The sequence below is a fragment of the Aedes aegypti genome, chromosome 1 (genome assembly GCF_002204515.2).
Source record: "Aedes aegypti strain LVP_AGWG chromosome 1, AaegL5.0 Primary Assembly, whole genome shotgun sequence".
NCBI lineage: Eukaryota > Metazoa > Arthropoda > Insecta > Diptera > Culicidae > Aedes > Aedes aegypti.
Genome location: NC_035107.1, coordinates 193,830,229 through 193,855,082, shown reverse-complemented (window position 1 = coordinate 193,855,082; position 24,854 = coordinate 193,830,229). Strand labels below are relative to the sequence as shown.

General features: G+C 38.7%; 1 protein-coding gene across 1 annotated transcript in view; it reads right to left on the bottom strand.

The window, feature by feature from the left end:
• Positions 1 to 14,856: 14,856 nt before the first annotated feature.
• The window catches only part of LOC5566650 (multidrug resistance-associated protein 9), a 30,209-nt gene continuing 20,211 nt past the window's right edge, over positions 14,857 to 24,854 (bottom strand). Inside the window, exons 7-9 of the mRNA XM_021856104.1 lie at positions 19,059 to 19,341; positions 18,487 to 18,996; positions 14,857 to 15,330 (exon numbers count right to left, since the gene is read on the bottom strand). Of these exons, the coding sequence (XP_021711796.1) occupies positions 15,175 to 15,330; positions 18,487 to 18,996; positions 19,059 to 19,341 (949 nt within the window). The 3' untranslated portion in view covers positions 14,857 to 15,174. The remainder of the gene's footprint in view (positions 15,331 to 18,486; positions 18,997 to 19,058; positions 19,342 to 24,854) is intronic.

Below are 24,854 nucleotides of genomic sequence, written 5' to 3'. Positions count from 1 at the left end.
GAGTTTAAATGTCTTGGAGTGATTTTGGACAAGAAACTGAATTGGAATTCACATCTAAATGTGTTATAAATAAGGGAATCAATGCCCTGTGGGTCTGCAATAATGCCCTAGCAGGGAAAACCTGGGGACTGCGACCTAATATGGTACACTGCATTTATTCAGCAATAGTGCGGCCAAAAAATACTTATCCGTTCAAAAACAGCTGTCTAAGTTACAAAAGCTTGCTTGTATATCAATGACAGGGGCAATGAAAAGTACACAATAAGTTGCTTTATTTAAATGCTCGTATTAATATACTGTCTTTACATCAATTAATTACACTGCAAGCTGTAAAAAGTGCCTTGCAGTTTATTCGTCACAATAAAATACTAGATGGTGATCTAGTGGGGCACATGAAGATTATCAAGGTATAAAACAATTGTCGATTGTTATTGGGGCCTTCCTCAACCGTGTGGTTAGAGTCCGCGGCTACAAAGCAAAGCCATGCTGAAGGTTTCTGGGTTCGATTCCCGGTCTGTCCAGGATTTTTTCGTAATGGAAATTTCCTTGACTTCTCTGGGCATAAAGTATTATCGTACCTGCTACACGTTATACGAAAATGGCAACTTTGGCAAAGAAAGCTCCCAGTTAATAACTGTGGAAAAGCTCATTGAACACTAAGCTGAGAAGCAAGCTTTATCCCAGTGAGGATGTAATGCCAAGAAGAAGAAGAAGAACAATAGTCGATTGGATGACAACAAAGACCAACTATGATGTTCCCTTCAAAGTGATAAACCAAGCCGCTATATTTGGGATTCTGGTTGGCCAAGTTGACGTCCAGTTTCTAATATTTTATACCGAGGGGTCTAGTATTTTATACCGAGGGGTCAAGGATGGGCGATAATACTGGAGCTGGAGTTTTCGGCCCTGGTATCAGCAAGGCAATCACTATGAGGCACAGTCCCACTGTGTTCCAAGCTGAAATACAGGGCATCGTAGACTGTCCTCAATAGGAACTACAGGTTTACAAAGATCTGTATTTACTCGGACAGTCAAGCAGCTTTGAATGCTTTAAAGGCATTTACATACATGCCAATCTAAGTTAGTGTGGCAATGCATTCTTTCTCTGAAGCATTTGGCCAGCAGGAACGAAGTTACATTGTACTGGGTGCCCGGCCATTGTGATATTGAGGGTAATGAAATCACCGACAGTTTATCGAGACATGGTGACGCGAGCTTTGTCAGCCCTGAACCTTTCTGTGGAAATCTCTTCGGTGTACTCTTAAGCCTGATTTGCTGCTGAACAGGAATCGCTAAAGAAATTTCTCGCCGATTCCTTGCAAAAATTTTCTACAGCGACTCCCGTTTGAACTGACATCTCTTTTCAACTGCGTACTGCGATCAGAAAAAAGCGCTTCCTTGATCGATTCCTTGCAGGAATTTTCCATGCATCAACATAGGCCAAAAAATTACTTGTCAGCAGCGGATCAAACTAAAAAGTAGGGAATTGCTCGTGGTAGATCCACGGATACATCCAAGCAAGCGAAAAGTTTCATAAAACTAGACTGGACAAAAGCTCGGACTATACTGAATCTTAATCACGGAAGGTAATGACTGGCTCCATGACCGGTCACTGCCCAAGTAGGTATCATCTTAAAAAGATAGGAAAAATCCAATCTTCTGATTGTCGTTTTTGTCAAGATGAAAACGCAACTGCTGAGCATTTACTCTGCAAGTTGTAAGTAAGTTGTAATCGGGTGATTGTTTTGAGCACGGTTTCGCAAAGTTTTAAGTTGGTTACTTCAGAAATCAACTATAAAGTGCACTTTAATGTTCTTTAATAAACAAGTAATGAAAGTTAACTAAATACGATGGCCTACGTGTGACGAAAATGATAAAATTGTGCGAAAAGTGTCCTCCGTTCGCGGGTGAATAAGTGTAAACAAACGTAGCAACGTTCGCCGCTCGTGTTGAAAATGGGCACGATTCGTGAAAATTTGACTAGTTACTAGTAACTAAACCATGAAAATTGTAAGGTAGCAGTGTTCGGATATCCCTTTAGCAATTTGGGAGTAATTAATTATAGGTAAGTGAAATAATTTGAGAAAAAATGTGGAACACCGTCGAATGTATTTGTATATGTGAGGAAGCCATTTTTCCTGCTATGACAGGGATTCCTTCCTATATGTCATTAATCAAAGAATGTCAACATTTGGAAAAGGGTTATTAGAATTTTGCGCCTTTCGGTACTTTCTGCTATTTGGGTTTTCTGCCTTCTGGTAATTAATTCCGATTTTCGGTCTTTTCGGCCTTCTGGCCCGGGGCCCAGATAGCCGTAGCGGTGAACGCGCAGCTATTCAGCAAGACCAAGCTGAGGGTCGTGGGATCGAATCCCACCGGTCGAGGATCTTTTCGGGTTGGAAATTTTCTCGACTCCCAGGGCATAGAGTATCATCGTACCTGCCACACGATATACAAATACAAAAATGGTTAATTGGCAAAGAAAGCTCTCAGTTAATAACTGTGGAAGTGCTCATAAGAACACTGAAGCTGAGAAGCAGGCTTTGTCCCAGTTGGGACGTAACGCCAGAAAGAAGAAGGCCTTCTGATAATTTCGCCTTGCGGTTTTCGGCCTTCCGAGGTAAGATCCTCTATAGAGATTCCTGGAGGAAGTATTCTATAGGAATCATTGTAAAAATGTGATTTTTCCAGGCATCAGTTTAAGGATTATCCGAAAATACTGTGGGAATTCTAAAGATTACTCCAGAGATTAATCAATGATGATTTTCTTAAACCACGAAAGCAAAATCTATTTAGTAAATTCTACACCTTTTTAAATTTCTATGAAACACTAACAGTAAATACACACTAAGAAAAATTTTAAGACTTCTGCAAAGTTTTTCCAAACAGGTTCAATTTTATAGCCTGTTTTTAAGTATCAACGATGTTATTTGAAGACTATGGCAACATTCGGTTACTCTATTTGACCGCAAGATTATATCATGCCGAGCCTCGATACTGTATCAAAGATGTCAGTAATAAGTTTTCGTCTTAAGTTACTTTCATTTAGATTGATTGCATATGTTAAATAACATTTCGTAAAAATCATGAATGGCTCTCGAAAACCGATATTCTTTTTAATTGAACAAAAGCAGAATAGAAAGACTTGCACTCATACACACTTAATGTCTTCCCAATCCCAGAATTATGAAAATCTAGTGTATACAATTCATCAAATAAATGACACTGCTTTTAGCACCCTAGCTGCAAACAATATCAACTATCGAACAGTTTCATTTTTTCTTTAATTTATTTTTGGAATCTCATTCAGATTTTTATTTGGGTAATAGATATATGATCGAAAACTTTCAAAATGACACAAAAACTTTAGATAAGACAATATATCATGATAAATCGAAGGAAATAAAACACAACATAAAGCATGTTCTCATAATTTTGCTGCATTATACAAACTGACAGTTGAACGAATATTTATACGACAGTAAACACACAAATATAAACAGTTCATCTTGTTCCCGCGTGTTGAGAAAAACTACAATTAAAAATTAGGATTGATGCCATTTATATTTTACTCGTCACACTCGTGACATTTCAAGGAAAGAAAAGGAGAAACGAAAACAAAAGTCAAAAGCATATTGGGCGCCATTCTTGACATGTTTTTAAATATGCTACACACTAAATTTTTCGACTAGAATGTAAACTATCCAGTATTGTAAAATCCAAACAAAACAATAATACCAGACTTGCATCGTTCTATTTGTTACTTTTTGACAATGGAAGAAGCAAAGTAGGCGTTTTAAAGGCAACCAAATTATATTATATTCACGGCTTCACACACAGCTAAGATTAAATTGAAAAGTTCTAAGAATGCAAAACAAGAAAAACATCAAGCCGAAATAGGAGTCGCTTTTTTCATTCCATGAAAAATAAATGCTGTAATTGTAGCTGGTTCATGAAAACGTAAACGAATATGAAAACAAAGGCATAGCGAAGTCATATTGTAACTTTTATAGGAGGCACTTTATATATATTATAGTCGTATACACACCAATACCAACGGATATGTACATTTTACAATTACGATCAAAGTGACAAAATGGCCCGCTTCACGATGTAATTGTATCTTGTTTAATTATTCCATTTTATAGAACAATCTTTCAATTATGTTTCAGATATTATTATGCCTTGTCTTTTATATACACGTATTTATTATACACAGAAAAAAACAACAATGAAAAGTACGAAAAAAAGTAAAAAAAAAGTATTTTGACATAAAATGAAAATAAAAAAAATAATTTTGTAGTATGTTTTTTAGGTGATAGATTTTCCCCAGAAATATTAAAACCAAATCAATTATAGAAGACGATTACGAGAATAACGTGCTTCTGGAAGGCATGGGCCTCTGGAGAGACACCCTTTTCCTGTGACGACCATTTGGGTATAACAATCTCGTATACACTCAAGTACTGTTTCTATCCGGAGAAGGTCCCATTTTTAAAACCCATATAGTGAACGCATATACACTCTTGATGACAAGCGTGAAGGAAGTTGTAACCAAAGTGGAACAGAAAAAAAACAACAGAATGGTGAGAACGGTCATGGAATTTTAATGTAACTTGGCTATACCGATATGGTTTTACAACATATGCACTTACATGTAGAGCTGCATTCACGTGCAAGACTCTTGTTCAACGAAAATATATTGTTGGATGGACAAACACGAAGAGAAAACCCTAAGCCAAGCCAAATGAAACATATACATCTATAAATATACACATACTCAATACAAAAAAAAGCTTTTAAAGTTACTAGAGACGTCTTCAACACTAATTCAATTTTATCGTAGGCACGCTGGATGGAGGAAATAGGATGACATTTTGCATCAAATGAAGAAAAAAACAATTCAATTAGCTCAAACATATTTTGTTGTCTCGGAATCTACAATGTAAAAACTTAATAATCGGACACTGTTTTTACACCCAGAAGGGTAACATTCATCAAATAATGAATTACATTTTGGACACTTTACCAATAACGAAGGTCCAATCTATATTTTGACAACTATCTACCGTTTTCATTAACCTTATTTTTCAAAATAATAGAAAAGCTTATACATTTTGTAGAACTTTAACTTAATTTTTAGAACACTCAACGAAGTATTTGACATTTTTTTTTCAAATTTTCCTCAAGATGGCTAAACTGCCCCACTTTACCCTAATTTAAAAATACAACATTTTGAAGATGAGGTAATAAGGAATAACAACCCTATTGCACATCTCGGTTCGTGGCCCCATATCTTTGCACGATGCGTTAAGCTTCCGAAAAAACTTTCGCGTTACTTGCGACCGGCATAGCTGCTCCACTTCCTCCGCCACCTTCCTTCTACGAAAAATGGCGGGTCTAACGGGTCTAACGTTTCGCGTTCTGAAGCATTATCTTCCGTGCTTCATTATTCTCCTCAAGAATTTACGTGAATAACCTTTTTCTGCGGAACTGTCAGTTCCACATTACTGGATCGCAGCAAGGCGTGCGCGCGGGCGGTCGCTTTTCAAGTTTTCTGTTTGTTTCCGATTCGGCCGATGAGAAATTGAATTTCAATGAATATTCAAAACTGAAGCAAAAATATTGTGAGATTTTTCCTATATATTCTAACACCACATTATTGTTTTATTTTATTTTATATTATACTAGTGGGCCCGGCAAACTTCGTCTTGCCATCAAGTAGGCTGTTGAAAAACGCTATGGATCGTCCCATACAAAATGACAGTTCCGTTCACGCTCTTTTTCCGAATTTCCCGGTGAATATCCTGAGATTTTTATACACACAAACACGTCGGAACACTTGACGAACAAAACGGAAAAATAATCATTCAAATCGGTTGACCCGTTCGGAAGCCATTTCGTGACATACGAACACCATTCCATTTTTATTTATATATATAGATTCAGTAGTTCGCCATTTTTTCAAACTCCTTCATCTATGGAAGCTGTTTCGGTTCCGAGCGCTTCTGTAAGTAGATGTGAGTACATTTATAAATGCAGCCAGGTGTGTGAAGAAAAATGAGGCACGACATATTATTTTATTCGTAGTAAGCCATGACCCTGTTGGCATGGAAAAAAACTAACAAACTGAAAATTTTAACTCAATTCTGTTAAGGCCGCACGGGACGTCATCATAATCACCCTATCCATTTCAAGAAGCAAATCCCAAGAACCAGTCCATATATCGATGCAAAAATGTATCACTATGATTCTGTATATGTAGTGCACAACCCGATAAATTTTCAGCTTCATCAGTTCACTAAAACTCGAGATTTGCTTCCACAAAGTTTTGATGATTATTGTTAGAGTGAGACGAAAGATAGGGAAAATAACACGGTCTCCCGTGTCCCCTTAAATCCATCAAATAAATCAGTCGCAATAAAACTAGCTCCTGAATTTACACCAACAAGTTTAATTCTCTCTGACTGTTAGAACGTAACAGGTTTTGATGACGAGCGAAAAGTTCCTGCCATTCCCGGAAGCCTTGTTCCTGTCAGGTTTTGTTCCCGTTAAAACTCTTTTCCTGTTCCACCGCTAAAACCGGCTCCGGCTGACCGATCTCATCGCGAACCAGCAACAGCAGATTGCAGCTCTCCACGAACGCTACGTGAACAGTGTTCTGCCGAATCATCCACGTGATTTTGACTTCGAAGACACCGTCAAGAAGCTGAAGAAGCTGTTCGGACGCCAAAAGTCCCTCTTCAATGGTCGCTACCAGTGTTTTCAATATGTCATGAAAGACGGCGACGATTTTGCCTCGTACGCTGCGTCTTCCAATAAGCACTGCGAAGCGTTCCAGATCGAAAAGCGACTGTAGTAGGCTGTGGTGAATGTTTCTAAATTAAGTAGGCTTTGACATGACAAAATGACAAAACGACAACCATTAAGAAATAATCCATTGGCAAGAGAACATCGTCTTTTAATCTCTTACAACATCAGAAGTGGGATTACCGGCAAGATGTTTTTACGTAGCCAGAACACTACTGAAGAAATGCAATCTTCCGGATCCAAACCAGCAGAAATCGTTCTGGAAGACGATAATACTGTTCGATTTTCGGGGAACATATCTGCGGAATCCATTCTTGGGATGGAAGTATCGCTCAATGTGGAAAACCCAACAAATCAAGACCAACTGAATTCATTCTAGGGGATGGACACTTCGCTCAACGTCAAAAAACTACTCGTGTGGTTATTTCAAACGAACAACAATTTACATCCGGAACAGGATCAGGAGATTCAAGAGATATTGGAACGAACTTATCTGAAAATCCAGTCTCGATTACAGCCTCGTTACCAGTGTCAAGTACTTCAAGCAATATTCTACGCCTTGAAGAAATTTCTTCGATGTTACCGACGTTTTCGGGTCCATATCATGAAGATGTGAATCATTTCATGAAAATATTATTCAATACTAAACAAGCGCTAAATGTTGGAGACCATACAATGAAGGTGGTATTATTCAAGTTATTGAAAGGAAAAGCCCAACATTGGTTACATTCATATTCAGATTTCATTATAAGAAGCTATAAAGAACTGACTACAAATTTACAAGCTATGTTCACGATCAACATCAACGTATACGAACTGCGAAACCAACTTGCTAGGCGAACCTGGTCAGGAAGAGAACCGTTTGAAGAATATTACCAGTCAAAGCGTTTACTTGCACGGAAGCTCAATTTACCGGAGAAAGCACTAGTTGAATACTTGGTAGAAGGCATTGAAGATCAAATTCTCCGAAACCAAGCCAGAATGCAAAATTTTCAAACCGAAAATGAAGTAGTACCAGCATTTCGTTGGATCCAGCACTAGCGCTTAGCGCTACCACTGAGGCCAGCGAATGTGTCGCAGCAACGTTCGTACTGAGGTGTTATCAACTACTACGGTCGGTTCGTTGGCCAGATGAAAGAGCTCCGTGTGCCACTCAACCGTCTACTTAAGAAGGATGTTGTTGGACTCCCGATTGTCAAAAGTCGTTCGATCACTTCAAGTCCATCCTGGTCTCCAACCTCTTGTCGACACACTTCAACCCCAGCAAGGAAATCATCGTGGCCGGAGACGCTTCCAAAAACGTTTTTCCTATTTCTCTGTCAAAGCTATCACTTACGCTTCGAGGCCACTCACACCTGCGGAAGAAAATTATTGTCAAATTGAGAAGGAAGCGCTCGCGTTGGTGTTTGCAGTTACCCGTTTCCACAAGATGGTTTTCGGTCGCAAATTCGTGCTGCAGATCGACCACAACCCTAACGCGTTACTTACGATGTTGCTGTACGATTTCGACAGCAAGTTCGTCCCAACGGCATGTTTTGGACACGCTGACCTGTTATCACGCTTGATGAGCTCCCACAGCAAGCCGGACGAGGAATACGTTATTGTTGCTCTCTAGACGGAAACCGAAGTGAAGGCAATGCTCGACGACTCCACCTCCAGTTTGCATGTCACATCAGAAATGATCGCCAAGGAAACTCAAGACGACCCGGTCCTGCAAGAGGTAATACACTACATCAGCAGCGGCTGGTGGACACAGTGAGCGAGGTCCAAACTCCAGGTGTTTCGTTTTTCTCCCGACAAGAGGATCTTCCAGTTACCCAGAACTGTGTCATGTTCGGCGATCGAGTTGTGGTTCCTGAACGGTTCCGCAAGCGCATTATCCGACAACTCCACCAAGGACATTCCGGAATCTATTGGATGAAATCACTCGCAAGAAGCTTCGTACTCTGGTCGAACATCGACGTCGACGTTGAATCGTTTGTGCGCCAGTGCCGTCCCTGTGGTCGATGGTTACCACTACCTGGTCGACGTTGGAGATTCTGCAAGAAACATTCGCAAGGTATAGCAACCCGCATACTCTTGTGTCAGACAATGGTACCCAGTTCGTCAGCGAACGCTTCAAACAATTGTGCGATGAAAACGGTATCCAGCATCTGACGACAGCACCGTACTACCCACAGTCGAACGGACAAGCTGAACGTTTCGTCGACACACTTAAAAGAGGGCTGAAGAAACTCGTCGAAGGGGAAAAGACGGTGACGTTCCAGCACCTCCAGACGTCCCTCTTCGTTTATCGATCAACACCAAATAGATGCGCTCCTGAGTCCAAACCGGGTCAACGATAAGCAGAATGATCAATTCAACAGACGATACCGTTGCAGTGCAGAGGAACTTCGATCCCGAAGACCTGGTCTACGCTCAAGTCCACAGCCGTAACGCAACCGAATGGATTCTCGGACAGGTAATTGAGCGCAAGGGTTCCGTGAACTACGCCGTTCTGCTCGAAACCGGACGCTTCATCCGAGCGCACACCAACTAACTACGACAATGTTACTCGAGTGGAAATGATGCAGATTCAACGCCCCGTAATCAGCTGCCTTTGTCATTCCTGATTGACGAATTCCAGCTTCAAGTTCTTCGAACCCAGTGATCCCGGAGAATCAACCAGAAGATTCACATGAGCCGTTTCTGTATCCCTCGATGGTCGTAGACACCGAGCCGAGTCCTGTTATTCCAGATGGCGGCCACGAAGATGAAAGGACGGACAACGACTCGGATGTTGCTGAGAATTCTCCAGAACCAGCTGAACGAGAGGTTAGAAATCGACGGATTGCAGCTTGGCTTGCGCCGTACGATCTTAAAAGAGATCTTGAAGGGAGATGTGCCAATGGAGTAAGCACGACAAATTATTTTATTCGTAGTTAACCATGACCCTTTTGGCATGACAGAAAATTAACAAACTGAAAATTTGCACTCAGTTCTGTTACAGCCATCAAATAAGACAGTCGCAATAAAACGAGCTCCTAAATCTAAACCAACAAGTTTAATTCTTTCTGACTGTTAGAACGTAACACTTTGCAGCGATTTCAAATCAATAATGCAAGAAATTAATTAGTTATTAACTGAGAGCTTTCTTTTCCAAATGACCATTTTTGCATTTGTATATCGTGTTGCATTGGAAGCACGAACAAACTCTATTTTCTGGGAAGCCGAGAATTTCCAACACGAAAGTATCCTCGACCGGTGGGATTCGCACCAACCTCAGAATGGTCTTAAAGAATAGCTGTGCATTTTCCACAACGGCAGTCTGGCCCGCTCTATTCTAATACCTTCGCTATTGCCCATTGCACGGTGACGTCTACAGAAAATTTCTCCTATTCCCTCCTTCGGGAAATCTGAAAACAATGGTGCCAGTACCTGTCAAAGTTGGCCCCATTGTTTTCTAGTTTTGTTGAAGAGCGAAAGAGATAGAATTTCGCCGTAAAATGCTAAATTAGAAAAGTATTTTGAATTTGAAAATGTATTTGATACTTTCTCACCTGAGATGATGTGAGAAAAGTGTTCTGTACTGCATCAGTAAAATTAGCATCTAAATGTGCTGCCCTTCTACGCCTACTTGTGATGCTTATGGATCGCCAAAAAAATGTGAAAAACGGCAGCGTAGTAGGCAAATAAATTTAATATCACAATTCAGTAAAGTCGTCCTGGGTACTTATCCACAGTATCGTATTCCTTTTCCCCACCCTGTTTCACCATCCAGCGCGTCACTCAAATATTGACTTTAACCACTGGTAGTGTAGTTTAAGCAAAAATAAAGTTGTAATCAAAGTTTTACACAATATTATATAGCGGTTTTAGGACGGTCGAGAAATGAATAATAAAAATCCAAACTCCAAAACACAAAAACTAAACCAAATCAATCAGATTTAACGATGACGTGCGCTCTGACTGCAGCGTAGATTTCGCCGCAATGGTTTTAAAATTAGGCAAGTACACAAAATAATCAAATTCACGATGGAAGGAAATCATAGATATGTTTAAACATGTTGATGTAGCGTTTAAAACTAAAGTCGTAATTATCGAGCCACTTTCAAAGTAATAAAATTTATAGTATCTACAAATTCAACCTTGCAAATATATAAAAAAGTAAAAATGATCAGACTACCTAAATTGGAATAAAAACCAGGAAAGCAATATTTTATTGATAAAAATTTACTACAAAAATTATTTTCTCAAAGAAAAAAAATTAACTAACATTTACTACTCGACATTTATATCCATAGAACAAATGTTGCTTTAATCCAACGAGATGGGCTAAGGTTTAGCAGAGGAATCAAGAAAGAACTAACCAAACAACATTCTTATGGAACGCTATCGCGAGAGAAATGTTGGTAGAAAACATTTATTTTTTTACAATCATATATATATATTTACATGCAGCGCTGAATTTCTTATTCACAAGGACACACTTACAACATACAATGGTTGAACTGCAAGCGAATTAAAACACATGTTTTCCACGAATGGTTTCCTGTGAACATGAATAAAAAAACACTCTAAAAATCAGCAGAACTTAAACAATGATATACTCCCTATTCGTATTTCTTCTGAATGTTTATCCAATGGATGGATTGATGAATATATGTATTTATCGGGGAAGGTATCCAACCAAATACTCAGAAACCGAACCTTTTGTGGCAACTGCGTTATCTACTAAACGAACTGACTATTCCCTGCTGTAAGTACATGTTCTAGGCCCAACAAAAATACCTTAATAGTTATTAAAAAATGAGAAACCGTGGCTAGTTGCTTGACGACATTTCAAAGTTTCCCTTTTACACAATGAGAATAAGCTTAAAAACGGATTGAGAGAATAGGAAAAATACCACATTCAGACCATAAACGGTTGTGAAATATTTTATATCATTCGTGTTATTTTGATTTAAATTTTTCGTGTTCTACAAAATCTACAAAATGGAGAAAATCGAATTCTACAAGGAAATTGTAAAACAAGGCAAAAGCTGTTCAGTTCGATCACCAATTTAGTTGTATGAATTATGCGGCGTTCAGAAACCAGTTTTGCGAGTTACAAAGAACAATTCTTATATAGAGTAATCAATGAGAGCTTATACAAAATGAAATTAAATTTAGGCAAGGAATAACCATGTTATATTGATACTTTTGCACACTTTGCCATGTGCTAGTTTCAGTTGAAGCGTTTTGAACGTCCAATCACCTCTACATTTTATCCAACTTTGGAAAAACCAGAAGCAAAATGCTAGCAGATCATCAAAGCAACCCAACCTATTAGAGTAATCATTCGAACTACATCCAAAAAGGTTCATTTTGCTGCAGCTGTCAAATCACGTAATGAATCCACGATGTAGATTTAGTACAAAGTAATAAACGTCTTAATACTCAATCCAAATCACGTATTTAAGGACCCAGTCGATTTTCTCTAAAATAACGGCTTGGGAGAAGGAAAAAAGTCAGACAATATTTATACTATATTTTGAATTTTGGCCAAAACATATTTTGTTCCATTTTTATATATAATTTTAGAACATTTTAACGATGACTACAAATAACAAAAAAAATGGATGACAAGAAGGATTAAAACGATATAGAAAACCAAAATTCAAGCCTTATGAGAATCGTTTTTCGGATAAATATTATCTATATTTCCTAATCTGTAAACGATACATGTTCTTGAATGTATTTTCTAGCACATATTGTAATATATGAGGATCGTTTCTACTACTTCCACGATCTATAACGTTTTGAACTCTCGTCATCAACCAGAACCACATAACCAACAATACAATTTCAGCAAATCCATTCATACTTACACACAAAACACAAAGCAAAAAATATTACCTGTGTCATCTTGAGGCAGAATTAAGTTGGAAAACAGCTAATCAAATCAAATCTGTCAACTAGTAACAGAATTTAGTCGACACATTGGCTGTAGCCCCCTGGGTGTAGAGCATCAGTAGAATTATTTTTAAGGTTGAAAAAGAAATTTAAAGTAAAGTCACATATCACAGAAAGAGCAAAATTAAGGTAAACATCTGAAAGAAAAAAAAAAACTCCTTGCATAGTATTTTTATCTATTCTAACACACTGAACTAGAGTAGATGAAGGATTGCGCTGGATAAAGGTAAAAAAAAAACATGATAATAATTTTTGGCGTTGTACACATATATTATAACACATAAAATGAAGAAAAAAAAACAACAAAAAAGAAATACTTAAATATTTATTCAGCAACAGAAACTCCTATCCATTCAAAATCATCTCAATATTGAGAATTAAATACAGAAAACTACTAGTGTTAATTTTTTGCACAATATTTACAACAAAAATGTAAACATTACAATTTTTAGAAGGAATTACGACAAATATTAAAACAAGAACTATTTTTTGAAACAATTGTAAACAGAAGAACAAAAAGTAACGAGCAAGAGTTTTAAATTTACAGTAAAATATATAGATCAATTATTATTATTATTAACAATTATTAACATTGCGTTGAGTGGTTCCAGTTTACAAAACTGACGATGACAAAAAATCTAGTGCATGGAAAAGAAAGGAAGACAGAGAGGGGGAACATGGATGAAAGAGAGGAAGTTTGAGCAGTTTGCTACAATTACTAACACGATATACATTGTATTTCCAGTTTAAAACCCACAGTTCCCTCCCTTAAAATTGCAGAGAAAAAATAAAACCAAAAACAAAACATGAAAAGCAAAAGCAACAAAAATAGACATAACATGATGCAAAATTGTAGTTTAAAACTAACATTGGAGTGTAGTGTAACTATCTGTAGGTGCAAAAACCCAATTAGATCTAGCGAGTGAGTGTGTGTTTCATAGAAAGTAACCAGAACCGACTACACAACACGTATGTTGGAATACTGACACATGAACGATGCCTACATACACATAAATGACTGTTTTGTTGTTTGGTGTATGCGTTTATTCGTTCAACGCGTGTTGTTTGGTATCCATCTTCGTAAATTCGGGCATGTCTGCCGACATGTTGCGCTTTGGTCGAGCGTTTGACAAGCAGAATTGAAATACGTGAACCCGCAGCCACATTGAATTGGCAAAATGGCTGTCACTTAAGTTACGTTTAAAGATGACCTCAAACAAACGTTAAGTTGTGTCGCAATGAGTGTGAAAATTCAAGCCTTTTATTATATTTGTAGTAGAAATAGTTCTTGATCTTTAAGAGTTTCCAGCAAAACGCGACAATTTCTTTTCTTCGCGAATTGCAAGGGCATCTTGATTCCTATAATGAAGGTCAAGATCTCCTGCCAAAATCCAGCAAATTCGGAAATACTGATGATGATTGACGACACCCTTAACTTCATAGAGGAACGGACAGACAGTAGGCGTTGAAAATTTTCACAACGAGCAATCTAAACATGGCGATTGTGTTACTTTTTCCTCCGAATTCCACTTTCACGAATAGTGTGAACAGTAGGCAATCCACCCTAATGGACTTTCCATTCAATACTTTTTTTCACTTTTCAACTATCCTCGTATGCAGGACGCTGCGATACTATCCGCAGAACAAACAAAATGACTGGATATGTTAGAATCCAAAAAAAAAAAAAAAAACACTCGACCAATTCGCGATAATCGATTTCACGAGTATTGCCCATCGTCCCATGCGCGTTTCGTAGCAAGCAATGTTCAAACATTCGTATTTTACTGGATATAGTGCGCATGTTGTCTTTCGACTATAGAATTTTCTCAAAAAGGAAAACCAAATCAAACTGCAACCACACTTACTGGCACAAGAATAAACAATTGAAATTGAAACGAGCAGAAATAAAAAAAAAACAACCAATATAATCGGTAGTCCTTTACTTATTGTATCATCAGGGTATTTCTTAGTTGACACTATTTAAAAGCGAGTCAAATTTCTGCAGGACTTTGTATTAGAGACATACTCAAATATATTGAAAATGCATTAAAAAAAACAAAGGTATGCTAATATATACAATACATATTATATATACAACGTACATATATACAATTTTGCTGCTTAATAGTAATATTTTCCCCGTCGAAGAAAAAAGAGACAAAAACGACAAACAATACCATGTGACCGGAAAAATTTAAATCAGATCCGAGTAATGTTTGGAGATAAAAAAATACCCAAAAAAAGAAGCAAAAATGAAAAAAAAGAAAAAAACTATTCGTGATATACATGAATACATATATATTTCACTGTTTTTATTTATTTGTAAACGATTTGTGGTTCTTTTTCCTTGAACATAAATAAAGTATTCGACTTTAGAAAAAAAAACTTGTCTTTTGTGATCCAAACCGAACCTTGTCCATGCTTTTACTCTCACAGATTATCCAAATTTATAAGCCTTTCGCAGATGTTCCTGTATTGAACCTCGTGGGAAGCGATGATGATGACAGTCTGTTCGGCAAACTTGTACTTGACCGCGCTGCTGACGATATCGATGATTTCCGGATGCATCTGTTCCACTATCAGGAGCTGGAAATATACGGAAGAAGTGTCATGTTTGAATTCATTCTGAAGTTCTGACTCTCTTCTAATGATGATCAGAGCTTGAACTCCGGTCTTCAGATTTAAAAATGTAACCAGTGGTCTTCCAGAACTTCAACATTGCAATTTAAGCCAACGAAGGTTCCACACAAATGTGATGTATGAAGTTGTAAATTCAACTCATCTCGAAGGTTACCCAAGAACTCTTTTGAATCTTAAGATCTACATGTGTAAACAGGCATAATGTGTTCATCGATTTCAAATCGACATACGGTTTCCCGGTAAACTGACAAGATTGATCAAGGCGACGATGGAACGAGTGATGTGCGTAGTTCGAGTATCAGGGATACTCTCGAGCCGCTTCGAATCTCGCAGAGGGTTACAGCAAGGTGATGGTCTTTTATGTTCGCTGTTCAACATTGCTTTAAAGAGTGTAATAAGAAGAGTGAGAATAGACACGAGTGCATGATCTTCAGAAAGTCATTAGTTCCCCATGGCGCCTATTGACCCAGATATCTAACCTCGGAATCAACCTATGAGTCCACACTCCCTTGGTGGAACTGTCCCACGCACGCTGCCATTTGACCTTTGGTTATTTTGTGTTACCGCATTTGAAGCTCAGTTAGAGAAGATTTGCAGCTCAAACTCAAATAGCAATACTTTTTGAGAAAACTTGGACAATTTTTTGAACGTTTTTGCAGGTTTTTTTTCGATGTTATTACGCAATTTTAATATGAGTTATATCGAATGTTTTAGTCAAAAATTTCAAATCAAGATATCTTTCAAAATCTTTCAAAAATTCAAATCAAGATATTCCTCCAAGGGATTTTTTTTAAATAGGCCATTTGATGGATATTTTTTTCATAACGGTCTGGTGGGGCACTGTGGTGTTGGGAATAGCTTTTACAATTATAACCTATACGGAAAGACACGTGAAGAGGTAATGTGTATGGTGTGGATCAAAGGGCGATTCTTACAGCACCTGCCCATGGTCGACTTCAAAATAATCAGAAGAGATCTAAACGCTATGGTTGTCAGGAACAGGAGTTCAGATCGCTTATTGAAAAAGTTCAGCGTACAGTTCAGGCTGGCCAACAAGAATAAAATACGGCCAGTCGTAGCACCTAACTCCAGTAGTCTTCCGTATCGGTACATCTGAAGATTACAAATCGATTATTGATTAGGCAGATTTTTGAGGAGAATATGCAGAGCAAGCGAGCATGCTGCAGCCTGAAGGAGGTAAAGTGCAAGAAGACAGAACAGCTCTGCTGGTCTCAACATACACGGAAACTCTACTAGAATCTCAATGGCTTCATGACACGAGTTGAGATGTGCAGGGATAAGAATGCGAGCATTTTGATGAACGCACGTAAGGTGGTTGAAAGATAAGCAACATTTCGATGAACACCTGAATGGTGCTGACTGCTGAGGCCGCAAGCAATAAAGGTCAAGACAAGGAAAGAATTGTCTACGTCAACACTGCGGTCGATGGAAACGATAGTTGATTTCCGTTTTTAATGATGTTGAGGATGCAATGGTAGCTGAACTTATAAAGACGGAACCGGAGAGGCTTGCCATTTGTCTGCATCGGCTGTTCGACTGATAGGCACAATCTAGGAAACTGGGCAGCTACCAAAGGAGTGGAAATAATGGTTAATATGCCCAATCTACAATCTACCTTTTAAAAAGACAATTTACACCGCCTTCAGCCAAAGGCTGCACAGACTGAACGATCACTAACATTAGGCAACGGACAACATGGAACACCCAGTAGCCCAGTGATGAATTTTTCGTTTGACGAAAAGTTTTCACCGACCGGAGTGGAAATCGAACCCACACTCCGTGACACAATACGCCTAAACGACTGACGCCGCTAACCGCACGGCCACGAAGACCATGACTTTCAAAACAGCATATATGCTATACGACGTTAAAACTCATTCTACTACTTAAAAGCAAGATGGCGTCAAAATCCAAGATGGCCGCCAGATTTTTTCACTCAAATTAATACTCCTATTCTTCATCTGTCTCAAATAATACAACGATTGAAAACTTGTTTCTTTGTTGTACAAAAAATTATGTTTGCATTGATTGCACTCGCCATATACGTCAAAATAGTAGAACTTCGATTTAGAAAATCGTTCATATCATAGGGTAAATACCATTGCTCACCTAGTTTTTGTAGCCTATCTTACGCAATTTTTCCTCAGCTTTCTGATGGTGATCTCAGAATTCAAAACTAGCGGTGCGCTAACGGTGAAAAATCGATTTTTCTAACAAAATTCAAGATGGCGGCCAAATTCAAAATGACCGCCAAAATTTTTTCAAGTTTAAATGAAAGCTATATCGTTTCTCTATACGATGCCACTAAGTTTGCTATGTGTTCCAAGCGAAATATGAGACATATCCCGTGCATAAATACCCAAGATTTATCAAAAAATGGGCTTTTTCGCAAACAGTTCAGCTAGCTGGCGTACGAGGGGTCCACCAATTTGAGAAAACAGAAAGGACCACCCTTAAGTTTTATCGAAAACTAGCGATCAGTGACATAAAATTGGAATTCTAACGATGGGTGCCGATGGCGGCCTGGTTTCAGCGAGAATTGCTCAGCAGTGCAATTTATAAAGTGATATTAGTGCATTGATACATTTGTAATGTACAGTTAATGCTTTATTGCTTGACAACTCTTGAAATATGTCGAATAAAAGCAATGTTGCATCAATGTTGTTGATATGCAGTAGAATACGTGCAATGTTATAATGCTTGTGGTTACTTGGGTATTCTACGTCAGTCTAATACTACCAGATTACAATGAAATACTAAAACCTAGGATTATCCTACAATCAGTAAAATTACACCAAAGTAAAGAAAAAGTGTATGAGAATATATTGACCACGGTGTATGTTTGCTTCGGATCGGGTTGGTACAAAAAGGCGTGTAACGCAGCGAACTAGAAGGGCGGACCAAGTGTACAACGGTTTGGTGAGCATGCAGATGCACCAAGGATGGAGTTATGCGGGCACAACTCGAACATTGTGGCACGAAATGGTTGATTCAGTGTTAGTGTATCTAACTAAACTAATGAATGAGAATTTTTTTTTAAAATCTATCTTTTAATGTAACTGATTGAAGGTTAAGACTTACCGCCGGTTTCCTGAGGTAGCACCGTGCCAAACACAGCAGCTGCCTGTCTCCGAGCGATAGTTTATCGACCATATCATCGATCTTGTTCGGCAGTCTGGCAACAGTTTCGAACAGTTTCACCTCGATCAGCACGTTGTTGATCTGCTCGGGAGCTATTTTCCCATTCGGGTTCAGGAAGCTCCCCACGCTGATGCCGGATGCCTTTGGGTCCCACGGAACTACGCCGATCTGTTCCATTAGCTGAGCGATACTCAAATGAGTAAGATCGATTTGATTCAAGCTGACCACGCCTTGATTGGGTGCAAACATGCGGCACAGCAGCGGAACGATGAGCCTGGAACCGGTACCGGTGATGGCAACGGTTTCACCTGCTTGAATTTTCAGTTTAGGAATTCGGAGAAGTTTTTGGTTAGCCACTCGGTAGGCTACATCCTTGAACGTTACCGACACACCAATATCGGAATTTGTTAATGATGTTGGTCGATGAATCTCATCGATTATTTGTAGATCCTGCAAGATGTAGATAATTTTATATATTTGTAGATATGAGAACTTTGCAACCTCTAACCAACCTTAATGTTATTCCGAAGGATTTCAATTTTCCTGTTAGCGATTGTGACGGACAGAATGTTCTCCATAAACTTCTGTATTCCGTAGACAAGGTTAAGGTAAGAGAACATTGCTAGGACGTATCGATGAATTGACAGTTCCGATTGGGGCGTTAACAGAAGAATAAGCAGAAGTGCGATGAGTCCGAGAAAGTAGGAGGTGAAGTTAAGCCAAAACTCGGCAAAATGCTGTATTGATTTTTGCAGGAAAATTGTGGTGCTGTTCTCTTCCACATTTTCATAGAATCTGAAAACAATTGAATATATTATCGATAAGTAATAATTTAGGATAATTGTCATTGATCATTAACCCCTCTACCGGCAGCTTCATTTTTTACCGCTAAAAAAAAATCAAATCACGATAACTTTTTTTTTACCAGTATTTTTGCACCATTTTTTCACAAGTTCTCAAAAAACACTTCTAGTTTAAGAATCTGTATTAAAATTGATCATTGGTCATCTGAATCCAGAGATATTCCGAAATTTCTTGGGGGACCGACGCGTAAACATAACCCACGTATATATCTCAGGCTACAGAGTTTTTATCGTATTCGGATATCCACTCTTCGGAACAATACATTAATGAAAGTATGTTGTGAATCCAGCCGTCTTTGAGTAATGAGCAATTATGTTACTGGTACCACGCTGGCCAAATAAAGTTCTTAAAAACTACAAAAAACCTCATTTTGTAATTTTCAGATATCTCTAAAAATACTTAACCAATTTGTATGATTTTTTCAGAGTAGCTCCTTATTTTATGGCATTATATAGCCCACATTTTTTTTTTTTCGATAAAATGACGTAAAACAAAATGGCCGCCTAAGATATTTCATATGGAAAATGTCGGTCCCCCAAGGAATATTGGAATATCTTTAAAACCAGATCACCAATCATCAATACCGATACAGATTCCTAAACTAGAAGAGTTTTTTGAGAACTTGTGAAAAAATGGTGCAAAAATTCCGAGAAGCATAAAAGTTATCGCGATTTGAATTTTTTTTCTTGCGGTTAAAAATGAAGTTGCCGGTAGAGGGGTTAATCATTTGTGGTGAGCTCGATGGGTGTTTTTTTTTTCTTTCTTAGCAATTGAGGGATAATCTGCTCAACAGACCCCGGACCAAGGTCCAGGAGTGTTGGGTTGGGGACCATTTACTACATGCAAGCAGTAAACAGGACTACATCCCCGACCCACAAAACCATTCCCATTGCCGCCAAACCCTTCGTCTCTCCGGGACCACCAAGAAGGCATTGCTTCGGAGAGGGGCTATTGCACATCGCAACCTCAAGGTTAGCTGCGTAGCCATGCAGCAACTAACATCGATGACTCGCTTAGGGGGGTCCACCAAGGTAGCATGCTGGCGTTTTGCCAGCTTCCCAGGTGGTCCTTACCTCCCATTGTCAGCTGAAGGCGGGCAGGTTCAACCACATCGCCCGCGCCCAGCTGCTCCGCAGGTATCAAGAACTGATACTGCGGGCTCCGCAATTTGATCTACTGAAGGCTCAGGCCCTATCAGCTAGCACCAGCTGCGATTGCTGACGAAGGGGCCTCCACCTGCCCCGAACAACAAGAGGCTCGTATCCAACCCAGCAACGCTACCAGGATGTTCTCCCCGCGGCCACTTAATCGCTGTAAGGGTCGATTTCGACCGTAGGGCACTGGTATGACCTACGTAGCCGACTGCGAACCCTTGGACCACCTGTTGTTTAGCGTCTGCACTAGTCACTCCTCGAGTCCACTCGCCACCTCCTTTGTAGTTCCGAGACGATGTGGGTGATAGCCGATGAAACGGCATTCCAGCCAAACTCGCCTTCACACATCCTCTGGACCAAATTGTCCGGAGTCGTGTCCCCACCGCATGTGGCAAACATGCGATCACGCATTGTGCGGAAACGCGGGCACACGAACAAAACGTGTTCCGCCATTTCCTCTAAACCTGCACAAACTGGACATTCGGGAGAACCCGCATGACCGAAACGGTGTAGATACTGTCTAAAGCAACCATGGCCCGAAAGGACCTGTGTCAGGTGGAATGTTAGTTCCCTATGGTGGCGCCTATTTACCCAGATATCTACCCTCGGAATCAACCTGTGGGTTCACACTCCCTTGGTGTAACTGTCCCACGCACGCTGCCATTTGGCCATAGAGGCCAGTTTGGCAGTCCTGCGTATGCCTCTTATGCCGCGCCTTTCGAAGCACTCTATGTCCTCCATGATAAGGATACCAATAAGCACCATACCGGTGATGACGCAGTGTGCATCGTGTGACACGGTACGGTACGCGCTCGCAACCCTCAAGCACATTAGCCTATAAGTACTTTCTAGCTTGCTACGGTAGCTGTCGGTACTTAAAGCCGTGCCCCAAGCCGGGCCACCATACCTCAGTATGGACAGAGCTATTGAACATCATCCGGGACAGTGCCACAATAGCTGTGGAGGCTCTCTTGCAGGTATAATTAACGTGGCTACCGAAGGTAAGCTTATCGTCGATTGTCACCCCCAAGTGTTTAACGGAGCGCTTCGAAGTGATCGTGCAGGCAAAATCGAAAAAACGCGGAAACAACCTGTAATTCTTCGGAATGAAGAGATAGACGTTTGGTGTCTTCAGCGAAAATGGTTCTTTCAATGAGACCGATGTTTTGATTTAAAGTAATATATTTTTGTATTATTCGCATAAATGGCTCATATATCATTTCGGTCAAATGGCATTTTAGGTGTATGGTTTCTTCGGCAAAGTTGTTCATTGTTTTATGCTGAAAATTATTGCTGAAGACGTCAAATTTCCAAGGCCTACTATTTTTTAAATATAGACAATTTTTGAAAAAATGGTGCTTAAAACCGTAATATTTGAGTTTTGCTTGTAGTTTTTCACATAAAATGCCATATATCGCCTATGACTATGACATTTATTGGCATAAAGCAGGTATGGTACAAATTTGATGATAAAAAAAAATTTTGTTTACTTTTTTTAAGAATATTTCCAAAAAACAAAGATATTGCAAATAGGCCATTCTTGCGATCGGGCAATTTCGGGCAGGTGTTTTCGTCGCCATCCACTTACGAAAGGTCAGAGCATTATTGTCTATTATTTTCTAGGATATGATATTCGATATATTTTTTCTAAGCGATCTAGAAGTATGCTAAGTTTATAAAAAGTTTCAAAATTACTATAGCAGTTTTCCAATGAAAACAAAAGTGGGCTTCGTAGCCGTGCGGTTAGTGTCACCATGGCACTTAGCCGCATCGTGCTAGGAGCGTGGGTTCGATTCCCGCCTCAGACCGAAAAACTTTTCGAGATGAATGGTTTCCGACTGTGCCACTGGGCGTTGCATGCTAGTCCGTTGTCTAGTGTGGTGCTTCCTTCAAAGGGCAAATTGCCCACTGGAAGCATTAACGTGTAGTGTCTTTAAAAAAAAGTTCATAATAATAATTAACATCTTTGCGGTTTACTGGTGGTTAAATTTACTTAAATATTTGTTATATACATTGATTATGTATTTTCTATTCGCAAAAATGCCCTAAGCGCCAAATTCATTATGTCAAACCATATCGTTCGATTCGATATATAGGTTGCTATATGATTTCTTCTGAAAAGTTGATCGTTATTTTATCCTGAAAATAATTGCTAAAGATGTCAAATTTCCGGAGCCTACTACTTGTGACAAACAGACAAAATTTTAAGAAATTTTGTTCAAATATTCATTGTTATATGTTTTACTCGTTATTTTTCAGTTTTAATACCATATATCGCCAGGCCTATGTCATTTCTTGGCATGAAACAGAGCTGTTTGTTTGTTTGATTATTTTACGTAAGTTTCAATAAAAAAACAGTGTCAATGTGTATAGGCTATTCTTGCAATCAGTCAAGTTCGGTCCGGTGTTTTTATCGCTATCCACTTATGAACGGCCAGGGCTTTAATGTCCAGGTGTTTAGTCAAGGGCATAATGTTTATCATATTTTTTCAATGCTATTGGAAGTTGACTAAGCTATAAACATTAGCCTGGGACACAGTTATATGAAAAAATTAGATTCTTGCTCCAGTCCACTTTTTGGATTGCATTTAGGTCCCATAACAACTGTGCAAAATTTCAGCTCGATCGGAGAAACTATATTTTAGCGCCAGCCATTCAAAGTTTGTATGGGATTTACTATGGGAAAACTTACTTTTGCAAAGAAAAATCGCCAGAGGTCGCCCATTGACTTCTATAAAAATTCTGAACACAGGCCTTGATAGGTATTTCTTCGATGAACAACATTGCCGAAGACCGCAAAGCAATCCGATGCTTGTTAAAAAAGTTATTAAGCATAGTCTATTCGAAAATTTATTAAACATGCTTGAAGTAGAAGTTTTTCAAATAAAAAAAGCTCCAAATAATGATGAATATTATTGCGGTTAACTATATTAAACCTTTCCTATGTTGGACAGTTATTCATATCGCGTGCATGAAGTATGCGTAGCATATTGGATTTCAGCCAATGATTCCAAAACGAAAACTTATCGCAATACACAGATGCATTCACTCTAATCAAAGACGAAAAGAGACGATCATTTCGTTTGCATTTGCCTAAAAATTGATGGCAGGTTAGGCAATATACAAACATATAAAATATTGAGAGTGTAACACAAGTTTGCCGAACTTCGGTACTGAGCGTAGTACGGAGAAACCGAATATAGTACTCAAAACAATTTCATCAGTTTTTCAAAAATAGTGACCTTTGGAAATTTAACATCTTTAGCAATTAATGTCAGCATAAAATAATGATCAAATTTGCCGAAGAAATCATTCTACATACCTAAATTGTCATTCGACCGAAATGGTTTGATATAATGAGTCTGGCGCATAGGTCATTTTTGCGAATAGAGCAATGTAAAGACAATGTATATAACATATATTTGAGTAAATGTAGCTACCAGTGAACCGCAAGAATGTTAATTATTATTTCGAACTTTTGTTTTCATTGGAAAACTGCTTCATTGTGATGTAGAATAATTTTTAACCTTTTTATAAGCTTAGCATACTTCCAGATCGCATAGAAAAAATATATTAAATATCATATCCTAGAAATCAATAGACAATAATGCTCTGACTTTTCGAAACACCTGCCCGAACTTGCCCGATCGCAAGAATGGCCTATATGCAATATCCCTGTTTTTTGGAAATATTCTTTAAAAAATCAAACAAATTTTAATTTTTAAAATCCAATTTTTACCAGACCTGCTTTATGCCAATAAATGACATAGTCATAGGCGATATATGGCATTTTAATTGAAAAAATACTTGCAAAACTCAAATATTACGGTTTTGAGCATCATTTTCTCAAAAATTGTCTATATTTAAAAAATAGTAGGCCTTGGAAATTTGACGTCTTAAGCAATATTTTTTAGCATAAAACAATGAACAACTTTGCCGAAGAAACCATACACCTAAAATGCCATTTGGCCGAAATGGCATATGAGTCATTTATGCGAATAATACAAAAATATATGACTTTATCTAAAAAAATCGGTCTCATTGAAAGGACCATTTTCGCTGAAGACACCAAACGTCTATCTCTTCATTCCGAAGAATTACAGGTTGTTTCCGCGTTTTTTCGATTCTGCCCCATTGTGAGTCGCCTACACTGATCACCGCTTGCTGCACCGATTTTCGGTTGTTAACAACAACCGCTTCAGTTTTGTGGTGAGCCAATTCCATCCATGAGCTCATCCACTCCTCCACAATTACGATCGAGTGGGCTGCAGTCAATTCCACTTCTTCGAT